Genomic DNA, 24,978 nt, shown 5'->3' on the forward strand with positions numbered 1-24,978 from the left:
TTGTAGTTTATTAAGCAGGAGCTCATGAGTAACAGTTTTAAAAGTTCTCGTCAAATCAAGAAATTGTCCAGTAGTAACGAGGCCATCATTCATGTTCTTGTAAATGGAGTCAGTGGTGGGAAAATAGCAGTTAGGATGTTGAAAGCGTTGAAATGTTTCCGGTAATGAGATGAGGTTTAATGTTTGTTGTTAATCCTTAGGGTTAGTGAAAGAAGTCATTTTTGGGAATGGGATTACTGTAGGATGTTTAAAAAGGAGAAGGAACTGTGCCAATTGTGAGTCAAAGTTTAAACATATGAGAGAGGGGCTTAGCTATTTTTCTGCTGCTATTCTGGGGAAAGTTGGATGGAAATTACTGAACTTTGAGAGTAGTTTAACTTTGTAATGATATGAATTATAAAGACTTACAGTCCAGAAATGTGAACACCAAAAGACTGAAAATGTGGACTTACACATATTACCTCTGAGATCAACAGGTTTTGGAATATTGCCTTTTCTCCAATTCATGTTGATCTCATAGTTGGTATATATACGTTTGGAGGTGTGGGGCTTGCCCACCACATTGGCGATAGACAGGGGCTTGCCACCCTGAAAAAAGGTTTAAAGGAGAAAAATAATTTTCAGTATTTGTTCTTCTCCTGTCTCCTCTACTTTTTTTTGGCAATGACTCAACACTATGAGACCCTACATTTCAATAAGAGCTGTTTAGTTTAATTAGCAGTGCTTTAGTGTCTTTGACCAAGATGTGCCAGTGCTTTAGTGTCTTTGACCAAGATGTGCAAAAAGTGACAGATGGCAGTGAATGATGCTAGGGAGTAATGGTGTGGGTAAAAGAGGGTCTTGTGTGATGGACAGCACAGATTGTGAGCCTGTAAACTATGAGTAAGAACCAGTAAATATACAGAAAAAATGCTGGTATTCTATGACAAAAGCTTGGTTTTAGATAGCTTTTAGTTGGGGTTTCTGAAAACATAAATAAATACTAATGTGTTGAAAAGTAGATCAGTGTCCAGTTGAGGTGGTGTTTCTGGAAACAGGCTGAAGCTGTGATATTAGTCTCAGGATAGTAATCAGAGTGCAAGACTTAAACTACTTTTCTTAAGTCCATTAAATATAGGCTTGTTTTTTGTCTGTCACTGTAATAATGCTTCTACCGAAGTACTTCTTGTTGCCATTTCTGTTTTTTTGCTAGTTTCATGAAAAACAAAAACATAGTACTAACTATAAAAAAGTGAGCAGTTGTTTGATCCTTAAGTAGAACTAAAGTGACATTATACCTTTGAAGGTGCATTGCTGAAATTACGGTAGACAACTTGAATGGAAGGTATATCAGTAGTGCAAAGGTCAAGAGGTCAGTTAACAACACTGCATATAACATGCTTTAAGTGAAGGAAGTCACTGCAGTTTGGTTTACATTTCCTTGAAAGGTGTAGCAAACTTGGAGTTGATTAGATCAAGTTTGGTGGTATAGGGTACTATCATCCCATCCACTGCACTGACCCCACCTACCATTTTGGTCATTTTTTTTATATTCCATATTTTATTTAATGAAACAATTTTTGATCATCTACCATGGCTTCCCATTAAGGTATGACATCATAGTCTTTTAGTACCTTAATCTATTATTATAAACAGCATCATCACTTCTAAAGGCTGACTGCATATTAAGGGATCAGTGGATCCTTAGAATTGCATTTAGCATGCTAGTTTTGCAAAAGAAACTTGAATATCTGCCATATAGAAAAGGAAGCACAGACAAAAATCAAGTGATAGGTCCATCATGGCTTAGAAACACAGATTTTTTTTAAATGTGGGAATTATGTTTACTTTCAGACCCTTGTGATTTCATTGATGGCTACATTTGGCATGGAAGGCATTGCTTAAATTATGTGGGCCCATCACATGCAATAAAAGTGCTCAGTCTTAGCTTGATAGTATAGTGAGTGACAATCTTAGTGCAGTGTGATTGTGTCGTCAACGTAATGCACCAACAATAAGAGTAGTTTATTATTATTATTACTAATTTTTAGTTCTAGGGATATGCGTGGAATAAACTGGAAATACATGGGAAGAGAACTGTGGCCTCTAAGTATGTTTGAAGTTCATCCATTATACTTATGAAGCTGGAAGATCAGATAGGAGTCACTGAACAAATTACTTGGATGAGGTGTAACTTATATTGAGTCAGTACATGCCCAAGTTATACAAGTTTTTATATGATGGTTACAAACGTTCAAGTGCTTAAGGACTTAAATCTGCTCAACCAGGTTTAGCCATTCAAAAACCACTAAAAGACCAATTATATTGTCAGAATTAACAGCTTTAATACTTTTTGTACTTAAGTTAAGTGTTAAGGGAGGGAAAAAGATGGCCCAGTGGTGATAAAGGTGTCCTTGTTAGCAACCAAAAGACATGATATTAGAGTCATGCAAGCAGGAAATCCTCATGGCTGCATTCATGATGAACTATGGCCCATGTTCTCAATAAAACAGACTGCTTTGCTGAAATGAGATTGTAAACATGATTCCTGGAAAGATTACGAACAGCAAGTCTAAAAGGAGGTGAGAGTCTTAGTTCCTGATGGTAAGTAGTAGAGAGCAGCCCTCAGACAATTCTGGGGAGCAGCCCTCGGACAATTCTGCCTGTAATGACAAATGCTGTGGGAAAAGAGTACATATGCAGTCTGTAGCACAGCTTCAGAGTAAAAGAAAACAATGTAAAAAACAGTGTATGGATTTTTTTCAAAGTGTATTATTTTAAGAAACAGATTATGGTGGATTTATAAATATAAGACAAACTGGAAATCATTCAAACTGTAGAAATACACTATATGCATATAAAATATGTTATTTGAAGAAAAGTAATTGTTCAGAATGTAGGAAGACCATTTCCTTTTCTTACAATTAAACATTTTTCTTTTCAACATTGGCAGGATGTGCGACACGGGAGAAGGACTGTTTATCTTTCAGACCCGAGATGGTGAGACTATTTATCAGAAGGTACATTCGGCAGCCTTGACTATAGCGGAACAGCATGAGAGATTGCTACAGAATGTAACAAACTCGAGGGTATGCTCACTTGCACCATCTGTCATTGCATTCTTGGCAGTATCAAGTAATGTTTTCATGTTTTGGTCTGGCAATAAAATCTGTTGCCAGCTATTGCTGTGACAACTGTGGGCATGTTTCCCAAAATGTAAACAATGCTTGGAAATGAAAAATGAAACGAAACACAGACGTATGTTTTCTTGGTCTAAGTGCAGCAGTAAGATTATTTATAAGAAGGTGTTTAATATTATTTTTGTTAGTTAGTGAATATATTTTCAGAATTCACTATTTCCTGAAAAGTTTTTGTGTGAAATTTGTACTTTTTAAAAAATGTATCCAACAATTTTTGTATACAACTATAATAAACATGGTAGTAAGTTTCCATATAGGTGTGCTGCTTTTATAGTGGCTAAGAAACAGAACTGGATTCACGAAGGATGTTCAGAATGAAGGAGAAGATAGTTGCTTGTAAATAAACCTAGTGCTCAGCGCAAGTCATTGCTATGTGAGACAGGTTAGGTAATGCTGATGTAAATGCAAGGCAGAATTAAAATGAATGCCATGTGTTGGTTTCCAGTAGAAACATTAGGAAGCAAGACAAAATGCAGGTAGCCACGTTTACAAAAAAATCACACCATATTTTTCCAGCACCAAGGAGCATCATCTGTGGATATTCAAAACTCAGTTAAACACACTAGTTAAAGAACATGTCTTTGAAGCACTCAATATTCAAACATCTTTTACATATCTGCATCTAGCATCTTGCCTTACATCTTACCTTTACGTGACAGATATACTTACAGTGTTTGCACGTTCACTGTTTAACTAACGTCTGTTGCTCACTTCAACTACTAGGACTGTTTTCCATAGTACTGACTGCTTCATAAAAGGAAGATTCCTGCCTAGGCAGGTTATAAATTTCTGAGCTATCTTGTAGGAAAACAATGACCACAAAGTACCACGGATTATTGAAACTAACATTAGGTTTATGCCACAATATCCCATGCAGATGAAACATTCATTAATTCTTTCATTCATCCATTCATTCTCTTATTATCCACATAAACACTTTTAAGTTTGCAGGATAGCAACTTAAGAAAAACAAGCACTCTATCCTGCACCAGCTGTCTGCTGTTTATTAACGCCTTTTAAGAACTCTGTATCAAAGTATTGGGGTATCTCTGAGATATTCCAAAATATTATAATTGTAAGGGTCATTTGTTCTCTAGTAGAAAAAAATAGCATTCACCTGTAAAATTCTGAAGTAGCTCAACACCCACATGAAAAAGAAAACCCATATTTTTAGTGGAAAGGCTTCCAGCAATGCTAAAGAATGCTGGATTTTATTATGATTAATATTTTACTTACAAGACACAATAAGAAATCACACACACACACACACACACACTCACATACACACACACACACACACACACACACACACACACACACACACACACACTAGATGTGCAAAATGGGCATACTAAAGCACATCTAAAAATAAAAAAGGTTGATAGACAAAAAAGCAACAAAAACACTGATGTTGTACAAAACTGAAACCTTACAATATCAACAGACAGTGTTGTTATAAACACATCCAGAATGGGAAGTTCTTTAATACAAACATGAAAGAAATAGATTCTATGCTTTTGCAGGGGCAACAACTCGTCCTGTACCCCAACATCCCCATTACCAATATATACCAACTCTATGATTGCACGATTTCTTACATGGGGGAAATCTTCTCAGAAAAATCCTTGCTTTTGCACAATTAACCAACACACTTGCAATGATTTACAGCACAAAAACAATGTTTGAAATCATCACTGCATCACACTTGTAGTTAACACTGGAAATGATTTCCAAAGAAACATAACTAGAAATGATCCATTCTTCTTTTACTGCTATTAAGTGACAATACATCTACCTATCAGCAGAGCATAGTAATACGATTTCAGTATTGTTCACAATCAAGCTTTTGCACACAGCATCAAATATTGTCGACTATAAGTCTGTTGGCATCATTAACTTTAGGTTAAATTAGGTATTCCCATATATCTGTTTCTATCTACTATCTGCATTAGATATAGATGATTTGTGTATCTTCTTCTTCTTCCTCTTCTTTTGGCTGCTCCCGTTAGGGGTCGCCACAGCAGATTAACTGTTTCCATTTCTTCCTGTCCTCTGCATCTTGCTCTGTCACACCAACCACCTGCATGTCCTCTTTCACCACATCCATAAACCTTATCTTAGGCCTCCTTCTTTTCCTGTTATCTGGCAGCTTCATCCTTAGCATCTTTTTCCCAATATACTCTGCATCCCTCTTCAGCACATGTCCAAACCAGTATAATCTTGCCTCTCTGGCTTTGTCTCCAACCCTTCCAACCTGGGCTGACCCTGTAATATACTTATTCCTAATCCTGTCCGTCCTCGTCACACCCAGTGCAAATCTTAACATCTTCAACTCTGCCACGTCAAGCTCTGACTCCTGCCTTTTTGTCAGTGCCACTGTCTCCAACCCATATAACATAGCTGGTCTCACTACCCTCTTGTAGACCTTCCCTTTCATTCTTACTGGTACTCGTCTGTCACAAATCACTCCTGACACTCTTCTCCACCCACTCCATCCTGCCTATACTCTCTTTTTCACCTCTCTTCCACACTCACCATTACTGTGAACTGCTGATCCCAAGTACTTAAACTCATCCACCTTCCCCACCTTTACTCCCTGCATCCTCACCATTCCACTTTCCTCCCTCTCATTCACACACATATATTCTGTCTTAGCCCTGCTGACCTTCATTCTTCTTCTCACTAGAGCATATCTCCACCTCTCCAGGGTCTCCTCCACCTGTTCCCTACCCTCATTACAGATCACAATGTCATCTGCAAACATCATAGTCCACGGGGACTCCTGTCTGATCTCGTCTGTCAACCTGTCTATCACCATTGCAAACAAGAAAGGGCTCAGAGCTGATCCTTGATGTAATCCCACTTCCACCTTAAAAGCATCCATCACTCGCACCGCAGACCTCACCGCTGTCACACTACCCTCATACATATCCTGTACCACTCTTACATACTTCTCTGACACTCCCAACTTCCTCATACAATACCAAAACTCCTCTCTAGGCACCCTGTCATATGCTTTCTCTAAATCCACAAAGACACAATGCAACTCATAGGTTCATAGGTTCATAGGTTTATACTAGGCTATCTGCCCTAAGGCATTTATAAGCCTAGCCCAAATTATTGTGGCTTACGCCACCCCTTATATGAAAAAATACTGTGCCCATTAGTTTGTTGTGCCTCTGTCCAGCAGTGACCCAGAGATGATTCTCCTTCTGACCTTCTCTGTACTTCTCCATCAACACTGTCAGAGCAAACATTGCATCTGTAGTGCTCTTTCCTGGCATGAAACCATACTGCTGATCACTAATCATCACCTCCGTTCTTAACCTAGCTTCCACTACTCTTTCCCATAACTTCATGCTGTGACTGATCAGTTTAATCCCTCTGTAGTTACTACAGCTCTGCACGTCACCCTTATTCTTAAAAATCGGTACCAAAACACTTTTTCTCCATTCCTCAGGCATCCTCTCACTTTCCAAGATTTCATTAAACAATCTAGTTAAAAACTCCACTGCCTTTTCACCTAAACACCTCCATGCTTCCACAGGTATGTCATCTGGACCAACAGCCTTTCTGTTCTTCATCCTCTTCATAGCTATCCTTACTTCCTCCTTGCTAATCCACTGCACTTCATGATTCACTATCCACACATCATCCAACCTTCTCTATCTCTCATTTTCTTCATTCATCAACCCCTCAAAGTACTCTTTCCATCGGCTCAACACATTCTCCTCGCTTGTGAGCACATTTCCCTCATTATCCTTTATCACCCTTACCTGCTGCACATCTTTACTAGCTCGGTCCCTCTGTCTAGCCAATCGGTACAGGTCCTTTTCTCCCTCCTTAGTGTCCAACCTTTTATACAACTCTTCATATACCTTATCCTTAGCCTTTGCCACCTCTCTCTTTGCCATCCACCTCATCTCATTATACTCTTGTCTACTTTCTTCATCTCTTTGACAATCCCACTTCTTCTTCGCCAACCTCTTTCTCTGTATACTCTCCTGTACTTCTTCATTCCACCACCAGGTCTCCTTGTCCTCCTTCCTCTTTCCAGAAGTCACACCAATCACCTTTCTAGCCATCTCTCTTACTAGCTCTGCTGTAGTTACCCAACTATTCGGTAACGCTTCACTGCCACCCAGTGCCTGTCTTAACTCTTCCCTGAACATCACCTCACAATTACCCTTTTTTAGTTTCCACCATTTGATCCTTAGTGCTGCCCTCACACTCATCCTCCTCTTCTTGATCACCAATGTCATCCTACAAACCACCATCCTATGCTGCCTAACTACACTTTCCCCTGCCACCACTTTACAGTCTCCAATCTCCTTCAGACTGGCCCTTCTACATAAGATATAATCCACCTGTGTGCATCTTCCTCCACTCTTGTATGTCACCCTATGCTCCTCCCTCTTGTTAAAATACGTATTCATCACAGCCATGTCCATCCTTTTCATAAAATCTACTGCCATCTGACCTTCTGCATTCCTTTGCTTCACACCATACCTACCATGACTTCCTCATCCCCACTGTTCCCTTCACCAACATGTCCATTGAAATCTGCTCTAAACACATTATGTACACAATCTTCTTTTACTGCTATTAAGTGACAATACGTCTACCTATCAGCAGACCATACTAATACAATTTCAGTATTGTTCACAATCAAGCATTTGCACACAGCATCAAATGTGACCATAAATCTGTTAGCATCATTAACTTTAGCTTAAATTAGGTATTCCCATGTTACTGTTTCTATCCATCTATCTGTCATCTATCTATCTACTATCTGCATTAGATATAGATGATTTGTGTATAGATATTTATAAATATTATGTACACAATATATATCATTTAACATTAGTACAAGAAAGAGGCATACTTGCAACACAGTATAGGTGTTTTCTTTTGATGTCCAACATTGAGAAAATATTCCTCAATCTTAGGTTTTCAGTTGAGGGTCATCAGTCGGGGGGCAGTCTAGAAAACCATTTAATTTTTATACAGCTCTGACAGTGCTTACAGGATACATCAACCATTTCTATGCATGTTTTACTTTTCATATCTTTTGTTGATCAAGTTCAGGCAAAAGCTTTCTAAATCTCTGTCATTTTATTTTCGTGCTGAGAAACTATCTGCTTCAAAATAACTATGTGCTGTTTCTCCTTGAAGACAGTCTTACAATTTCCATGCATTAAGTTAATTCTCTAACTTCTTGAAAGCTTATATAGCTTGCAAACAATTCATTTTCACCAGTCAGAGACTCCCGGGTGCAAAGCACTCCAGTATGATGCAATAGACTTTGGCGAGCACTAATTTCTTTTACCTTTCACAGCAATCAGTCCACTTTTCTGTTGTTAGATGATTTCACTTTTAACCATTCATCAACTTTAGTTTCACAAAATGGCAGCAGGGTTTTGATAAACCTGTTTAACACCAACCAAGAGGCTTGTTTTCCAGGCTAACCTTTAACTACAACAGAGACTCACTTTTATTGCTATATCAAGACTTATTTGGCATGGGGCAAATATTCTATAGGTAAACCAGTTACTTAACATTAACAATCTACTGATCATGACTTGTAGATACACCAGTTACTTAATATTAACAATCTACTGATCATGACTTGTAGGTATACCAGTTACTTAATATTAACAATCTACTACCAGTTACTTAATATTAGCAATCTACTGATCATGACTTGTAGGTATACCAGTTACTTAATATTAACAATCTACTGATCATGACTTGTAGATACACCAGTTACTTAATATTAGCAATCTACTGATCATGACTTGTAGGTATACCAGTTACTTAATATTAGCATTCTACTGATCATGACTTGTAGGTATACCAGTTACTTAATATTAACAATCTACTGATCATGACTTGTAGGTATACCAGTTACTTAATATTAGCAATCTACTGATCATGACTTGTAGGTATACCAGTTACTTAATATTAGCAATCTACTGATCATGACTTGTAGGTATACCAGTTACTTAATATTAACAATCTACTGATCATGACTTGTAGGTATACCAGTTCCTTAATATTAACAATCTACTGATCATGACTTGTAGGTATACCAGTTACTTAATATTAACAATCTACTGATCATGATGACTTGCTTTTTACTTACATGCCTCAAACACTTTATCAAAGATTTCTCATTATTGTATGGACAACATCTACTCAAAAGAAGTACTATGTATAACTTATTAATGACAGCATCTGGCAATTTTCAGAACTATATGAAATCATATACTTTAGCAAAGATGGATCCCAGTTAGATTCATTGCTTTAGGCACTTTGTCTCAGACAGCATCTAGCAAAACTCAATGCATTCCAGGTATACATTGCATACTTCTTTGATTTTACTTCTTAACAAACTGGGATTACATACAGAGCATTTTCCACAATTTCTACCACACAACATATTTCAGAAGCTGTACATTTTTTCTAGCAGTTATTTGCAAGTAATGTTTTCACTTATTTCATATATGTGGTATTATTTTCCTTTTGTGCAAACCACCATACCCTGAATTTGTTTAACTAGTTTGTCAGAACTTATTTCTATATATTATAACACCAGCAACAATTCAATGCCTTTGTAGTGTAAAAGCTGCTGATCATTTGATTTCATTCTTTTGAAAAGGCAGCTCCTTTACAGGTACAGACTTCCTCATGAGAAGTTCACAAAGCAAACAACTCAATGTAGAAAAATGCAGAATAATGCAGAAATACTATTAGATTTACATCTATGCAGCAACAAACATTCCCTGCAGAACTTCACAGAGCAACCAATACAATACTGAAATACTTCTGGGTTTACTTTTCTGCAGTGATACTGCAGAACGATTTCAGAAATACCTCTCCAATGTGCTAGCCATCTTAGAATGTCTGAACGGTTTTAGAAATACCATATAATTGGTTTCAGCAGAATTTCTCCCATTTCTTAAACATTTCATTACAGGGTTGTTAAAATGTGTTATAATCAACACTTCAAACGGTTTTACCTAGTATTTTCAAAAAAAAGAAAAGTGAAAAACCTTGCTTCAGAATGTCCCACTGTACACATTTCACAATTGCCTGACTTACTTTCATAAAAAAAGGAGTACAATAACCCTTCTCAGCACACTGCTGAACGTAGATTTCATAGTGCCCAGTGTTTTTTCAAGCACTCTGCATATCAGATGCTGCTTCAGTTTTAAAGCATTCTTTGCATTTACTAGGGGAATTTTCAGTTTTTTCCCACTTTATAGTCTGTATGATACCACCACAATGTTTTCAAGTTCATTGATTTCTCTCCCACATTTAAAATGCATTGACATTTTTTTACTTTTTATTTTTTGCATTTTCTAAATTGAAAAAATGTTGCCATGCCTCCTACTTGATTCTGTAAACTCTTTCTAAAGAACATTCCCAACACGTTTCTTCCAACAGCTCATTAATTTAATTGTGCACAACCTTCTAGTTATTCCATATCACTTTGTCAAACCACTTCACAGTACTACATACTTTGTTTTAAACATAGCTGCCAGACGCTGTTGAAGACTGGGGGTGAGGATGGCAAGAAGGGCACCTAGTGATTTAAAAAGGGCAAATTTTTTAAAGGTATTTACTACCATTACAGAAGCATCAGCATGATGAAAGCTGTTTCATTAAGGATAATTGCACATTAATTTCTTACAAAATTAGAAATGAAGCCAACCTGTGTTGATATGAGTTGGTGTGCGTTAAAGAAGCAAGACAGTACTGTTAAATCAAGCATGCCATTCTGAAGTACGTTACACTTTTCTGTACAAGTTATCAGTGGAGAGGAATCAGTGGACAAAAGTACTTGATCTGCAATGACAGAACTGCAATAGCTTTGTAAGCAGGGATGCAATGGATCTATTTCTGACCAGAGTACTGACCACCTACCATGCACTTTATATGGTGCAGCTGTAAATATGCAAGCTGTAGTACTGCTAAAGCTTGTGTGTTTCCTACTTCATAATAAAGTTTTCAGTGGGATGCCAGGACTGTCATCAGAAATAGACAAAGTCCCATCTTATATTTTAATTGGCATGCAGTAACAAAAGTGGAGGAAAATACTGTTTCTGAGTCTGGAGTCTAAGAAGCAGTAATAAAATAAAATGCAATCCAAGCTTGTATACAAACAAGTTAGCCATCATATATTGAGGTAAAAAGTGTCTTAGCAGAACTGCAAAATTGTTGTTAGGATAATACTACATCAGGCAAACTAGAAATGCAAATAAGAAGATTACATCTACATATCACTTACCAGAAAAACTGCAAAACAAGTACTCCACTTATTATTTCAGGTTGGAGTATACAGCTGGCATTAATGGACTTCACAACATAGTATTGTATCACCCCAGAAGTTCAACACTGATAATTTCACACAGATTTCATAGCACTAAATGAGAGCAGTGATTAGCATAACAGACATTCAGGGCAGTCAATTCTATATAGTAAATGTAGCAGCATATTCAATGCAAAGTGACATCTTATTGAAATACTTTTGAATGAATGTGTTTCTGAATCTGCACCCACCTTTTCCATGCCATACATCCTGACCAAATCTTACTATAGCACAATTAAACTGTGGCAGTAACAAGCTACACAGAAAACACTTAAGGGTTTACTTGGTTCAAACAATTGTTTTAAACCATGACCTGAGCTCACCCAGTGTAACAGAATGGCAGACAATGAAATATCATTACAAACTAAGAATATAAAAGGCACAAAAGACTAAACAGTACAAAACTGCATGAAAATGTAGGCTACAATACAGGGACTGGAGTGTGGTGGAAATTAAATGAATGTAGCAAGGATGATTTGGCATATCGAAAGAAAGCAACAGCTGTATACAGGCTAGTTACAATTTACAGTGAGTCAAACATTGTACCCAAGTGAAGCTGTTTGAAACATTATACCCAAGTGAAGGTATTTAAATACAATTTGCAGCAAGTCAAACAGTACTGTAGCTTGCTGTTTTAAGATTAGTGGCTCTCCACTGGGACAGCTAAAGCTTAAATTACACTCAAAGGCAATACACAATTGTGTGCAGAACTCATTGTAAATGGAGCTACCTATACTGAGACAGAAAATATAGGAAGCTTACTGACCATCAAATTCAGTTACTGCTTTACCCCCCCCCCAAATTTCCCTCAGAAAATATCAAATATAACTCTTCCTGCTCTCAATAGGGAACAGGTCCTTAATGCTCTCTCTAAGGCCAAGAAAACTGAATCAGTGAGCCCAGACAATATCCCAGGATGCCTTCTAAACAGTGTGAAATATGACCTATCAGACCCTCTGGAATTGATATTTAACTATAGCCTCCAAACAGGCTTCATGCCTCATGAATGGAGAACAGCAACAGTCATCCCTCTGCACAAAGGTGGGCCATCTACAGGCCCTGGAAACTACAGACACAAGTCTCACTAGTCTTAAATGCAAAACCATGGAAAGAAATATCATGGAAATGATCAATAATTATATAGTAAATCTCCAGACACTGGACTCAACCCAGTCTGGTTTTATCAAGGTCAGGTTATGTCAACTCAAGTGGTGGAGTTCTTTGAAAAGGTCACCAAAGCAATGGGCAAGGGCAAAATGGTTCACACTGCCTACCTTGACCTGGCCAAGGTGCTGGAAACAATACCCCACTTGGGCAATAGTGACAAATTCAAGAGGTTAGGTACAAACCCATATGTCACCCAATGGATAGGTAACTGCCTCACAGGCAGGACCCAGGAAATTATAATTGGGGAGTCCACCCTTACAAAGAGGCCAGTCACAAGTAGAGTCCCTCAGAGATTGGTCCTTGGACTACATCTTTTTGGGATTCACTTCTCTGAAGTCAAGGCCAGTGTCATTGGTCTCTGGCTGACTAAATTTGTAGATTGCAAATTAGGAGATGTTATTGAATCCCACACCAACATAAATGTACTCCAGGAAGGACTAACACAGCCAAACAACCAGTGTCATAGCCATGGGCAAACACTAAATGCTAAGAAATGCATAATAGTATCCTTTGGGAAGTCATTCACCTCTGCTAACTATCATATTGAGATGCCCCTTAGAGTTGACCAGTACTCAGGGACTTAGGGATAATCATAAACAGTAATATAGCCTTTGACCAACATGTGTCTACAGTAGTGAGAAAATCAGTCAAAATAGCACTTTATTTTAATTTGTATAACTTGCTGCACGATGTACTCATTCAGTTGTTCCAGGAAGATGAAATGTATGTGTTAGCACTGAACTAAAACAGGTTACTTTACAACTTCCCAAAAAAGTGAAGTCTCCATTCATTTCTCTGCACAAACTCCTTCAGAATTTCTGTGCACTTCAGCTTTTCAGTCTTTTCTTTGTGGATGTGGAAAAGAATTAGGTGATTGTACCTTTTTATGGCATAGTAGATCTTAAATATGATTTTATTCTTAGAAAATGCCCTTTCCCCATTTGCTGTACTCATTGGTAAAAGGAGGTAATTTTTCAGTAGCTTTACTACTTCAGGGTACAGCATTTGCTGTTGGCAGTCCTTGTCCACCAAAGCATCAATTATAGTGTCAATAGAGTGCACAGATGTCACCTCTGGGAACACCTGATGAATAAGTCCTGGGAGAAGCTGCAGCCTTACAGTCAAACTACCAATGTTTATGTCTTCACCTCCATACATTCTCTTAACTTGAGGTGGAATAGCAAAGGAAGTGCTATTGGCTGCTTGAAGCAGTATATTCACCATGGAAGATACTAAGGTGTATGTTTCCTGATCAAAACGATGGTTGAGTTTAGAAAGGCATGCATCAATACAGTCAAAGTACACTTGACGGTACCCTTTTTTAGGAGAATCATGGTGGTGACGAGGTGCAGTACCATCCTGTAACTTTGCTGGGACTGTGTCCTTTTAGGAAGCTTTGGCTCTTTAACAATCCGTATTTGCTGAGCTCTGTCCTTGATGGTGTCAAGAACTTGATCAAGGTTATTGTCTTTGCAAGTTTAATTTGAGGTTATTTATAATTATTGTATTTTGCGTGGTCAGTGTTTTTGCTTGTAACATACTTGCTACGTGTTCTGATACATTAAATATGTTATAGTAAACAATAAGTTCAAAGTATGTTATAAACTTGGTCATCATTGTTAACAACCCTCTGGTTTTAGTTCATACATCATAATTCCTGTCATGTTGAAAGTCTTGTAAAGTGTCATACAGTCTTTTATAGTTGGCTGAAATACCCTTAATGGTCTTTGCTCTAGCTGTCCATCTTGTTGGACAAAGTAAATGCAGTCCCATCATACTATATGGATCATCATTTCCTGATACTATGCTTTCAAAATGAGCTATTCTCCGATGTGATGTACGAACGAGTACAAAAGCATTTTGAACAAAAGAGAGGGCATCCTGAATAGCAATGCTAGTTTTTGCATAGTTTTGCAACACCATCCCCGGGATTCATGAAGCTCAGCGCAAGGACGGCATTACCCTTGTGGCGACCGTGTGGCGTAGAGATGGTGCAGCATCACCACATGCATATTAATGAAGGTGCGCTGCCGTAATGGCCACGTGCATAGGAAATGTGTACGAGTGCAGGGGGCATGTCCAAGAACTGCACAGAGGTGTGAACATGTCGGCTGCATATGCGCAACCTAAAATGCTGACTAGTACAGCCTGCCTCTAATAGTAATCATTCCTGTCAGTGTCTGTGGATACTGAAATGTATGCAAAGCATACAAGACATCATTGCAAACACCACAATAAGAAGTAAACACAAAGGTACGTAGCTGAATATTGAGTCCCCATCCCTCTCACAAAGATATTTAAAACCCCGTGCCCATATTCCATTGTAGTGTTGCTAGTTATACCAAGTGGAAGCGAAACGCATCGTGTTAGCATGCTGCCAATTGCCAAGCCTAGCCCAATGGTATGGGTTACCACCTGTCCCACATTGTGAGGGACAGTCCCCCTCTAGGCAGGTGTGTCCATACCAAAATCATAATAAATGTGAAATGTCCTGCGATAGTAGGACATAATTATGTCCCATATGTTATGTAATAGTCTCATACAGTACATATGTCCGTATATAAAATACCTATATGTTACAAAAAACAGAATAAGCAAGTAAATGAAACAGAATAAGCAACTACATTGCTACAACAATAAAAGCTTATACGTAGGCATGAAACTAAAGTACTATCCTTTGTAATGACTGTGGGTATGTGTTGGCCTGTCAACTCAGATGTGTGCCACGAAAATGTCCCATCCAGGCCATATGAAAAGGTGGAAACCCTACCAATGGTTCATAGGTTCATAGGTTCATAGGTTGGTACTAGGCTATCAGCCCTTGGTCCTTTGCAAGCCTAGCCATAACAATTCCCTGGCTATTTCTTCCCACACTATTTACTTCCATGGACACCTGTCTAGCAGGGCGATTGATGTGATCCCTGGGGTGAATTTCCTTTTGCCCATCCAATCATCAAGGTTCCTTTTGAAAAGGGCCAAAGAGGCACTCTGTTTGACATGTATGGGCAATCTATTTCAGAGTCTGGGGAGTCTCTGGGTCAGGAACCTATCACTCCAGCATGTTTTGTTTATTGTGATGACAAGGTTAGATCCCTGGAGCATGTGGCTCGGAGGGATTGGGATTTCTTTAAGTGTAGCATGTCCAACAGCTCTGGGTTTGACATGGCCTTGTATGTTAAGCAGAGATCGCCTCTGAGTAGACAATATGCGACAAAGTATAGCTGGAGTTTTTTAAGGTGGTCAGCGTAGGGCATCTGCTTTAGGCCTGTAATTCTTTTAGTGAGGTATTTCTGTGGCCTTTCCAGTTGTTGCAGATGTCTTGAGAGGTACATACTAAATGGGGTGTTGTATTCTATAATGGGTCTAATGAGGGATGAGCACAGTGGGACAATGACCTCCTTTTTTCTGGATGAAAAGCCCTTAGTGATGAGGTGTGCCACATAGAAGGATTTCCTGACTGTTGTTGCGATGTGGTTATCGAAGGTGAGACCACTGTCCACCTGTGTCTCTAAGTCTATTATCACACTTTCGGTGTTTAGTGTACTGCCACCTATATGGTAATTCATTGATACATGTTTTTCCCAAAGGGGATAACTATACATTTCTTGGCATTGAGCTTGAGCCCATGGCTCTGGCACCAAGCATCTGTTTCTGTAAGGCCCTTTTGTAGAGTATCCACATCATTTGGGGATTCAATAATGGCTCCCAGTTTGCAGTCATCTGTGAACTTTGTTAGCCAGAGTCCCTTAGTGTTGCCCTATATGTCAGAGAAGTAGATGCCAAACAAGAGCGGTCCCAGGACTGAACCCTGAGGTACACCACTTGTCACTTGTCTGGAGCTGGATTTAGAGTCGGCTACTTTTACAGTGTGGGTTCTATCAGTAAGCCAGCTAGCAACCCATTGGGTAATGTAGGGATTAATGCCCAGCTTAGTAAGTTTATCTATGATTCCAGAGTGGGGGGTGGTGTCAAGGCCTAAATAGGCTGTGTGGACCACCTTACCCTTGTCCATGGCTCTGGAGACTGATTGGTCAGAGCATTCACCCAATATCTGCCCATTCGTGGTCCAAGTCGTCTTTGCCAGGGCGGCCCATAGATGAACGGCTATTACCCAGGTCTATCTACCATGTCATTTAAGATAGGTATTTGTGAGTACCTATGTGCGTGAAGGAAAGCATATGTATGATCTGAAATGTTAGTGTAGACCTCACAACCATATTGGTCCCAGAGATATGTAGTGTGTGCAATGTGTTCTGTTGACTGTGCCATGGGCCTTCAACTAGAGAAGGGATGAATGTTGTTTGTGGAATATGGGGGTGGGGGGTGATGGGTAATGTAATAATTCACCAAGGAGAGACTAGGTTGGATGCACAATAGGTGAACTGGAGGTCTACGAGGGAGAGGTGGGTGAATCAAGAAGATAACCAAAGAACAAATATACACATCCACAATACAATCCCATAAATATGTGAACATTAAAATGTGCAATACACATGTACAGAAACGTTACCGGCACATACCCACATAATGGTCTGGCCTGAACTGAGCCATCCAACCCCAACACACCTGGATACATAACTGAATACCCATCATCCCCTTCACAGCACCCCCCCCCTTCCTGAACATCCACCAAAACCAGTCATACTTGGGCTGCTAGATAGGCGCGGCCATAGCTGCACATAGTGACCCCTACTCATATCTAGTAGGCAGTCTCACCCTAGGCATTCTCAGGATTGCAAACTATGTATCCCTTGCATGTATAACCCTACCTTACCGCCATAAAGCAAAGATGGTCATCGGTCCCCACAATTTTTGGATATCCCTCATGGGATATGTATCTGTTCTAAACATTAGACTTGGTGTCACGACACAATGTCCAGTCCTGTATACATCTGGACACAAGTTGTATGAGCAGTAGTTGTCCACAAGACTACTCAGCCTCCAGCCAGCCCTGCAGAACCTACAACCTGGGATTAAACACCTGACCATGATGCACGTCTCCCCACTTGCATTATCGGGAATATATACCTTACACATTCGCATAGTGGCAGTCAGATATAGGGTGCTTTAAAGCAGACAATGGTAGGGTTACCACCTGCCCCACCTTGCAAGTGATTAAACACCTGACCATGATGCACGTCTCCCCACTTGCATTATTGGGAATATATACCTTACACATTTGCATAGTGGCAGTCGGATATAAGGTGCTTAAGGCTCTTTAAAGCAGATGTAAGTAGGGTTACCACCTGCCCCACCTTGTGAGGGATTAAACACCTGACCGTCATGCATGTCTCCCCCTGTGCATTATTGGGAATATATACCTTACACATTCGCATAGTGGCAGTCGGATATAGGGTGCTTAAGGTGCTGTAAAGCAGACGTAAGTAGTTTTACCACCTGCCCCACCTTGTGAGGGACAGTCCCTTTTTGGGTAGTTGTGTCCAGACCAAGTATAATGCAATGGTAAATGTCCTATGATTTAGGAAATATGTCCCATATTTCATGTAAGAATTGCATAAAACATTCTGAGGAAGTCTCCGGATGCAGAGACAAAAGCGCTTAATGTTTGACTAAGGAATTATTTGCATTTTGTACCAAATGGAACCTAGTTGTTTTTTGTTGGTGTTTTTACTTTTCGGACAATAAATTTTTGTCAACCTGATTCAACGGGCTGGCGGCTATCTACTTTGGACAACCTTTATTGTACCGGATCCTGGTTCAGTGTATTGTTTGATAATTGCATAAAACAGTTATTTATGTAAAATACTCAAAGTTACAAAAAACAGATGAAGCAAACAAACCGCAAAAAGAATAAGCGTTCATTTAGGCAAATAAGTGAAGTTATAACCTTTGTACTGACCGTGGGTGTGTGTCAGCCTGTAAAGTCTGATGTGTGTCCCGAAAATGTCCCGCTTTGGCCATATGAAAAGGTGGCAACCCGAGATGTAAGCAGGTATGCAAGCGTGTATGCGTGACGGTAGGTGGCGGTGATTCAACGGTATGGGAAATGTAAATGAGCATGAAGGTGTATATGCATGTGTATATACAGACCGATATATACACACACATATATATATATATATATATGTAGATATGAAGAACGAACATGGTCACAATATAGGAAATCCCCATAACAGTCAGTGCTGTTATATATCAGGATGGCCATAGGTGAGCACACCTCTGCATCCCAACCACAGGTAGGATGCTAAAAGTGGAATGAACGATCTCTCCTTGCTAAGTCTGACTTTCAGCTAGGTACAGCCTAATCCTGGAAGACCATATGAACACCCTGACAATCAAACACAGGTATGTGCAAGGATTATAGGTTGTAGAGGTCTGAATATCCTCGGAGTGAGTCAACATGCTGCACGAGTCCAGAGCAGTAGGGAATAGAGAATGGCACATGTGTAGTAGTGCATTTTTCCCAACAGGTAAATGGATGCCTGCTGTGTAAGTGAAGTGATGAGGCACGTGTTCGGGTAACTGTACACCATGGGTATACATATAAATGAGGCAGAACACCAATAGTGTAGTGGTTAGAGCATCCGCCTAACGAAAAGGCATTCACGGTTCAAGGTCGACAATAGTACATATCATTTTCCTTGTTGAATGAATGTTGCTCTGCTGTAAAGCTGACATTTAAACATGTAAAGGTGAATGTGTGTATCGCATGGGACTATTAACCAGATCCTTTCAATCAAAGTGGTATTGTCATAATGTATAAGGCACAAATAAGCATAAATAAGTGACAGTAAACATATGTAATGCACAGTAAGCATAGGCAAGTGCACCTGCGTGGGTGTAAGCAACTCCCTGCATAGCAAATGTACGTTTGTATGTACAGATGTAATATATACACACACACACACATATCTATATATATATATATATATATATTTATATATATATATATATATATATATATATATATATATATATATATATACACACACACACACACACACACACACACACACATATGTGTGTATAGCTATATATCTACATACACGAAATTTATATATATATATATATATATATATATATATATATATATATATATATATATATATATATATAAATATATATATATATATATATATATATATATATATATATATATATATATATATATATATACACAGTAAAGCATACACAAGGGATGTGAAGAGAATCAAGAGCAATGTTGGTATTATAAAGGGCTTTCAGCGTATGTCATATAAAAAGCTGCCCAGGAGTGAGCAGAGTACCGCTACTCACACCACAGGCAGGGTATTACCAGTGGGAGTAACATCGCTGAAATGCTAGGTCTACTTTACACACAGACGGAATGTAGTCCCATGCTGGGACCTCCAAAAATTGGAAAGCGCAAATGGCCGTATTCCATAACCCCAGGAAAGGCACGTATGTGCAAATATACATGATGGGAGACCCCGTGAATACATGAGGTGGACAGAATGTGTGTAGAGCCCCAAAAGTTCTGGAGAGGGAAATGTGTAAAGGTGTGTCATGGCTGCGATAACAAGTGGATAGTGGATGTTACGTGTGTAAATTTAACACAGGTGGGGTGGAGGAACTATGGGTATGCAATTATGGATCCAGGCATGCCAGGGTTAGATGGGCCAGTTCTAATGGACCGCCCCATGGTGGTCAGCTAGGTCATAATAGGTATATATGCATACTCACATGCAGACAGCAATATATGTTGACATACAAATTCTGTAACACATGCATTCCATTTGTTGACATAAATAATAGGAATGTGCCCATACAAACATCGACAGTACATGGAATAATAGGCTGTGCAGAAGGGGGACAGGTCGAATCACACTATCACATTCCAGTTACCATTGGTAATCCGTACATGAACATATAGTGACATCTGTCCACTGTATAACGTGCAACATACCGATTACAAGGTAACTGGAGTGTGTCGGTGTTATAATGAATAAGGCACTAGTATGCTGGTGAAGCTTATAAACACCATTACACATGTGTAAGTGCATATGAACTGGGAATGTATTGACACACTGATGTACATATATATATATATATATATATATATATATATATATATATATATTACACACACACACACACACACACACACACACATATATATATATATATATATATATATATATATATATATATGACACCAAGATATATATATATATATATATGGATATATATGTTACAGTGAAATACACGTGTATATACCTAGGTTACAGCAGTTACGGGTAACATGTTTAGACCGGGCATATGTTGGTGGGAGGTCCACTCAACAAACGTCTACTTACCACCACCCCCCCCCCCCCAGCTTGGCCGGTGAGACATACAGACACACAATAAAGGTAAATACAACACTGGTTCCCAGACCACCGGCAGGATACTACCAGTGGGAGAGATCTACAAGGTCTACACTTTAAACATGGACAGCGACGTCCCTTGCAGGACACCAAAAATATGGTACTTCCAACCAATGGGGCAACACAATTATGACCAGGATGTAGCTGTACACGGAACAGTAGGTTGTGCAAGCCTGATAACACATGGGTTGATACAACGTACAACATGTGTCCTGACACGGGGAGAGTGGGCAGTGTGTAGGGGTGTGTTCGTATCCCACCTGTGTCCACCTGCGCCCACAGTAAGGATGAGTGCTGTAGAGTAGTGACAGGTGGGGGAACTATGGGTTAGCGATTATGGGGCTAGGCGTGCAGGTGTTGGCTGGCAGACATGTATTAGGACTGCCCCATGGGTGTAAGTAATATTCCGATGTGGGTATAGCAGACACCCATACCTCCCATACTGTAAGAGCACATCTACTGGACAGTCCGTAAACCATTGGGGGAATACATAGGGACCATATCATTGAACTGTCCGCGATTACCAGGGACGTCCATGATTACGAATCAGAATCTTAACACAGTCTCAACTAAACCATCCTGGAACTAGTGATATTAGGAAGAAAGGTGGCGGAATACACGTAATGAATAATGACAACATCTAAGAGTCATAAACTGCATGCACCTCAGACAATGTGTATGAATACATATGTGCTCTGTGTCCGTCAATGTGTCAGATTAATAGCACCAACCTTCTAAATGTGTCCCTGAGGTCGATATGCAGTGTCCCTGATTCAGTGTTTACTCTTCAACATTCATATGAGAGGTCTGATAGTGAGAGAAAGCACATGATCCGCAGACTACCTTAGAAAGTTGATAGAATAATAGGTTTGGGATTACCACCTGTCTACCTTTGTGAGGGACACTCCCCTGTGGGCAGTTATGTCCTGCATAATAACTGTAATTAAGGCAAATGTCCTGTGATTTAGGGCAAAGCCTACCTATATTGTCTGTAGTAGTAGCATAAAACTATTATGTTCCTCTGAAACACCTAAATGTTATAGGTAACAGTGTAAACAACTATAATGCTACAAGAGTAACCTTTTATTTAGGTGAAACAGTGAGGTACACCCCTTTCTACTGGCTGTGGGTGTGTTGCCCTGCAAAGTCTGACATCTCTACATACAGGTCCTATAGGGTTGCCACCTTTCCAAATGGCCACAGTGGGACATGTTATGTAGAAATGTCAGACATTCCAGGACTAAACATACCTCCAGCCATGCATAGTTCAGGATTACAGTTATTTGCACAAATAAAAGCTTAATCTAGTTGCATTTGAATTGCTTATGCTACTTCACATAACATACAGACGTGTCATATATAAAATAACTGTTGTATGCAATTATTAATGAAACGTAGAATATAATAATGTCCTGTAATGTGGACATGTGCTATGTCTTTATTATTTTCACACTGTCTCTCGCAAAGTGGGACAGCTGGTAACCCTAAAGTCCTACCTTGGCCAATCGAGAAGGTGGCAAACCTATAATAGGTATGCGGTAGCATGACCCATCCGACGGATGTGGCTACCACAACCCAACTACTCATTTGTAATGCAGGGTCTTGGTTCCCATGTATCAGCCAGATGGGAGCACAGTGTATGCGGAACACACAAATATGATTAATTCACTGGACAGGCCACTGATTCCGTACAGTCGAACGCCATGCCGTCGCCTAATGGGCAGTCATTCCTGATACTGTAGTCATGTAGTCTGATATGATAGGCATTACAAGGTGGGAGCAGATTGTAAGAGGAACACACAATTATGAATGATTCACCAGACAGGCCGATGATTCCGTACAGTCAAATGCCATGTGGTTGCCTAACGGGCAGCCATTCCCGATACTGTAGTCAGGAGTGGCCTTAGGTCAACTGGTGCCCTAGGCAGAGGGCACAATGGCACCCCCCACCAGACCATCCTGGTCTACCCACACCAAATAAATACTGGTAAAGTGCACCCACTAAAACGGTGCCCTAGGCGGCCGTTTAGTTGGCCTATACCTAAGGCCGGCTATGACTGTAGTCATGTAGTCTGATGTGATAGGCATCACAAGGTATGCCTAAGGGGAACACACGAATATGAATGATTCTCTGGACAGGCCACTGATTCCGTACAGTCAAACGCCATGCCTTTGCCTAATTGGCAGCTGTTTCTGATACTGTATTTATGTATTCCAATGTAATAGGCATCACAAGGTGGGAGCACATTGTATGAGGTACACACAAATATGATTGTGTCACTGGACAGGCCACTGATTCCGTACAGTTGAACGCGATGCCGTCGCCTAATGGGTGGCCAATCCTGATACTGGAGTCATGTAGTATGATGTAATAGGCATCACAAGGTAATATTGTGGTCCTCGCTCACACCCAAGGGTGTGAGTGACAGATGCAAGCACCAATGCTGGTGCATTAGCAAGTGCGGGATCGAGCGGGTGTAAGCGTGTTTGGCTACCAGTATGTGAGTATTGCATTGGTTAAGCAATGTAGAGGCTAATCAAGCATAAGAGGCTGTAACCAGAGGATGTCATACAGCGCAGTCATTCAACAGTATTGGAATGTATCCCATCATGTAGATGTACATGTGAGTGTTTATGTCCAGCATATAGGTACATGCATATATAGAGATGTATCAGGGACATACCATGTGGCAACAAAGCATTACAAACGAATGAAAGGGGAAACACCAGTGACGCCTGTATTATGTAGTGGTGTTGCTCTATGTGATCACAAAACTCCCTCAGACAGACAATAGTTGTACATTGGCCATATACATCACTCTGTGCATGTAATGTACATTAACACAACAGTACCTGTCCAATCATTATGTGTGAACATTACTCCTGCAATGTGCTGTGTGCAACATCATCATCATGATAAAGGTAAATGGGGTAATCATAGAGGGACCGGTAGTGTTTTGTGTACAATGGGGTCGTCCTCCTCATGTGTACCTGGACCCTGTAGGAGTGATGTACATACCAGGACTGTGCACCTGAAGGACAGTGGTGAGGATAACAGTAGTATGTTATGATGCATATTAAAAGGGTTTCATGTGTCCAGTGGGCACGTGTGTGTAATGGACAGCTATGTATAGGGCAGATGGTGTCTTAGGAGCTGAATGGCCTTATGTGTCCATAGGTGAGGGTTACCTGTAGGGGAAGGAGTGTAGGTATGGCCATGGAGGATAGGTAGGAGCACAGAAATGACAGCATACAGGGTTGGTATATGACACATGTGGGGAGGTACACCCTGGATGGGGATGGGTCTTTGGCATTCAAAAGCCCATGGGAACAGTGGGATGGAGGTCTCCAGCCATGAGCAACTGCCACTGCACCTACACAGCTGCAAAGGAGGCAGTGCTGGGGGCTGTCCAGGAGGGGCAGCATCACCCTGTAAATGTGACACTCCACCCTTGAACTGGCGTATCTGGCTTTGTAACCCCTTAGGGAGCCACCTACGCAACATGTCCGGGACCGCACAACAGCAGATATGTACCTGTCTGGTCTGGCTCCCAAGGGGGACATGCTCCATCCTCAGTGGTGGTACCATCAGAAGGTGGTGCAGAGCCAACAGAGGTTGATGTTAATGGCTGGGCCCCAGATGTGCTAGTGCCCGGTGCCATGGTCAGCTGAAGTGGGACAGGAGGACCTGCCGGGACCTACCACCCATTCAGCCTATAGTGTTGTGTTTTAAACCCACATATGGCTTAGTGATAGACAACAGCATACAGGATTACCTATGACAGTATGCATAGATATCACCAGCAACCCAACACAACAGATGGTATACATTTGCAGAGGGAACACAACACTGCATATATACCGCATGGCAACTGTACAATGTGTAGTAGAT

The 24,978-nt window shown here is 40.1% G+C and overlaps 1 protein-coding gene across 1 annotated transcript in view; it reads left to right on the forward strand.

Moving 5' to 3' along the window:
• The window catches only part of DOK5 (docking protein 5), an 864,252-nt gene that overhangs the window by 744,317 nt on the left and 94,957 nt on the right, over nt 1–24,978 (forward strand). Inside the window, exon 6 of the mRNA XM_044090040.1 lies at nt 2,933–3,068. Within this exon, the coding sequence (XP_043945975.1) occupies nt 2,933–3,068 (136 nt within the window). The remainder of the gene's footprint in view (nt 1–2,932; nt 3,069–24,978) is intronic.

Source organism: Protopterus annectens, chromosome 12.part0, assembly GCF_019279795.1.
Source record: "Protopterus annectens isolate FY-2018-M chromosome 12.part0, PAN1.0, whole genome shotgun sequence".
In the NCBI taxonomy this organism is placed as follows: domain Eukaryota; kingdom Metazoa; phylum Chordata; order Ceratodontiformes; family Protopteridae; genus Protopterus; species Protopterus annectens.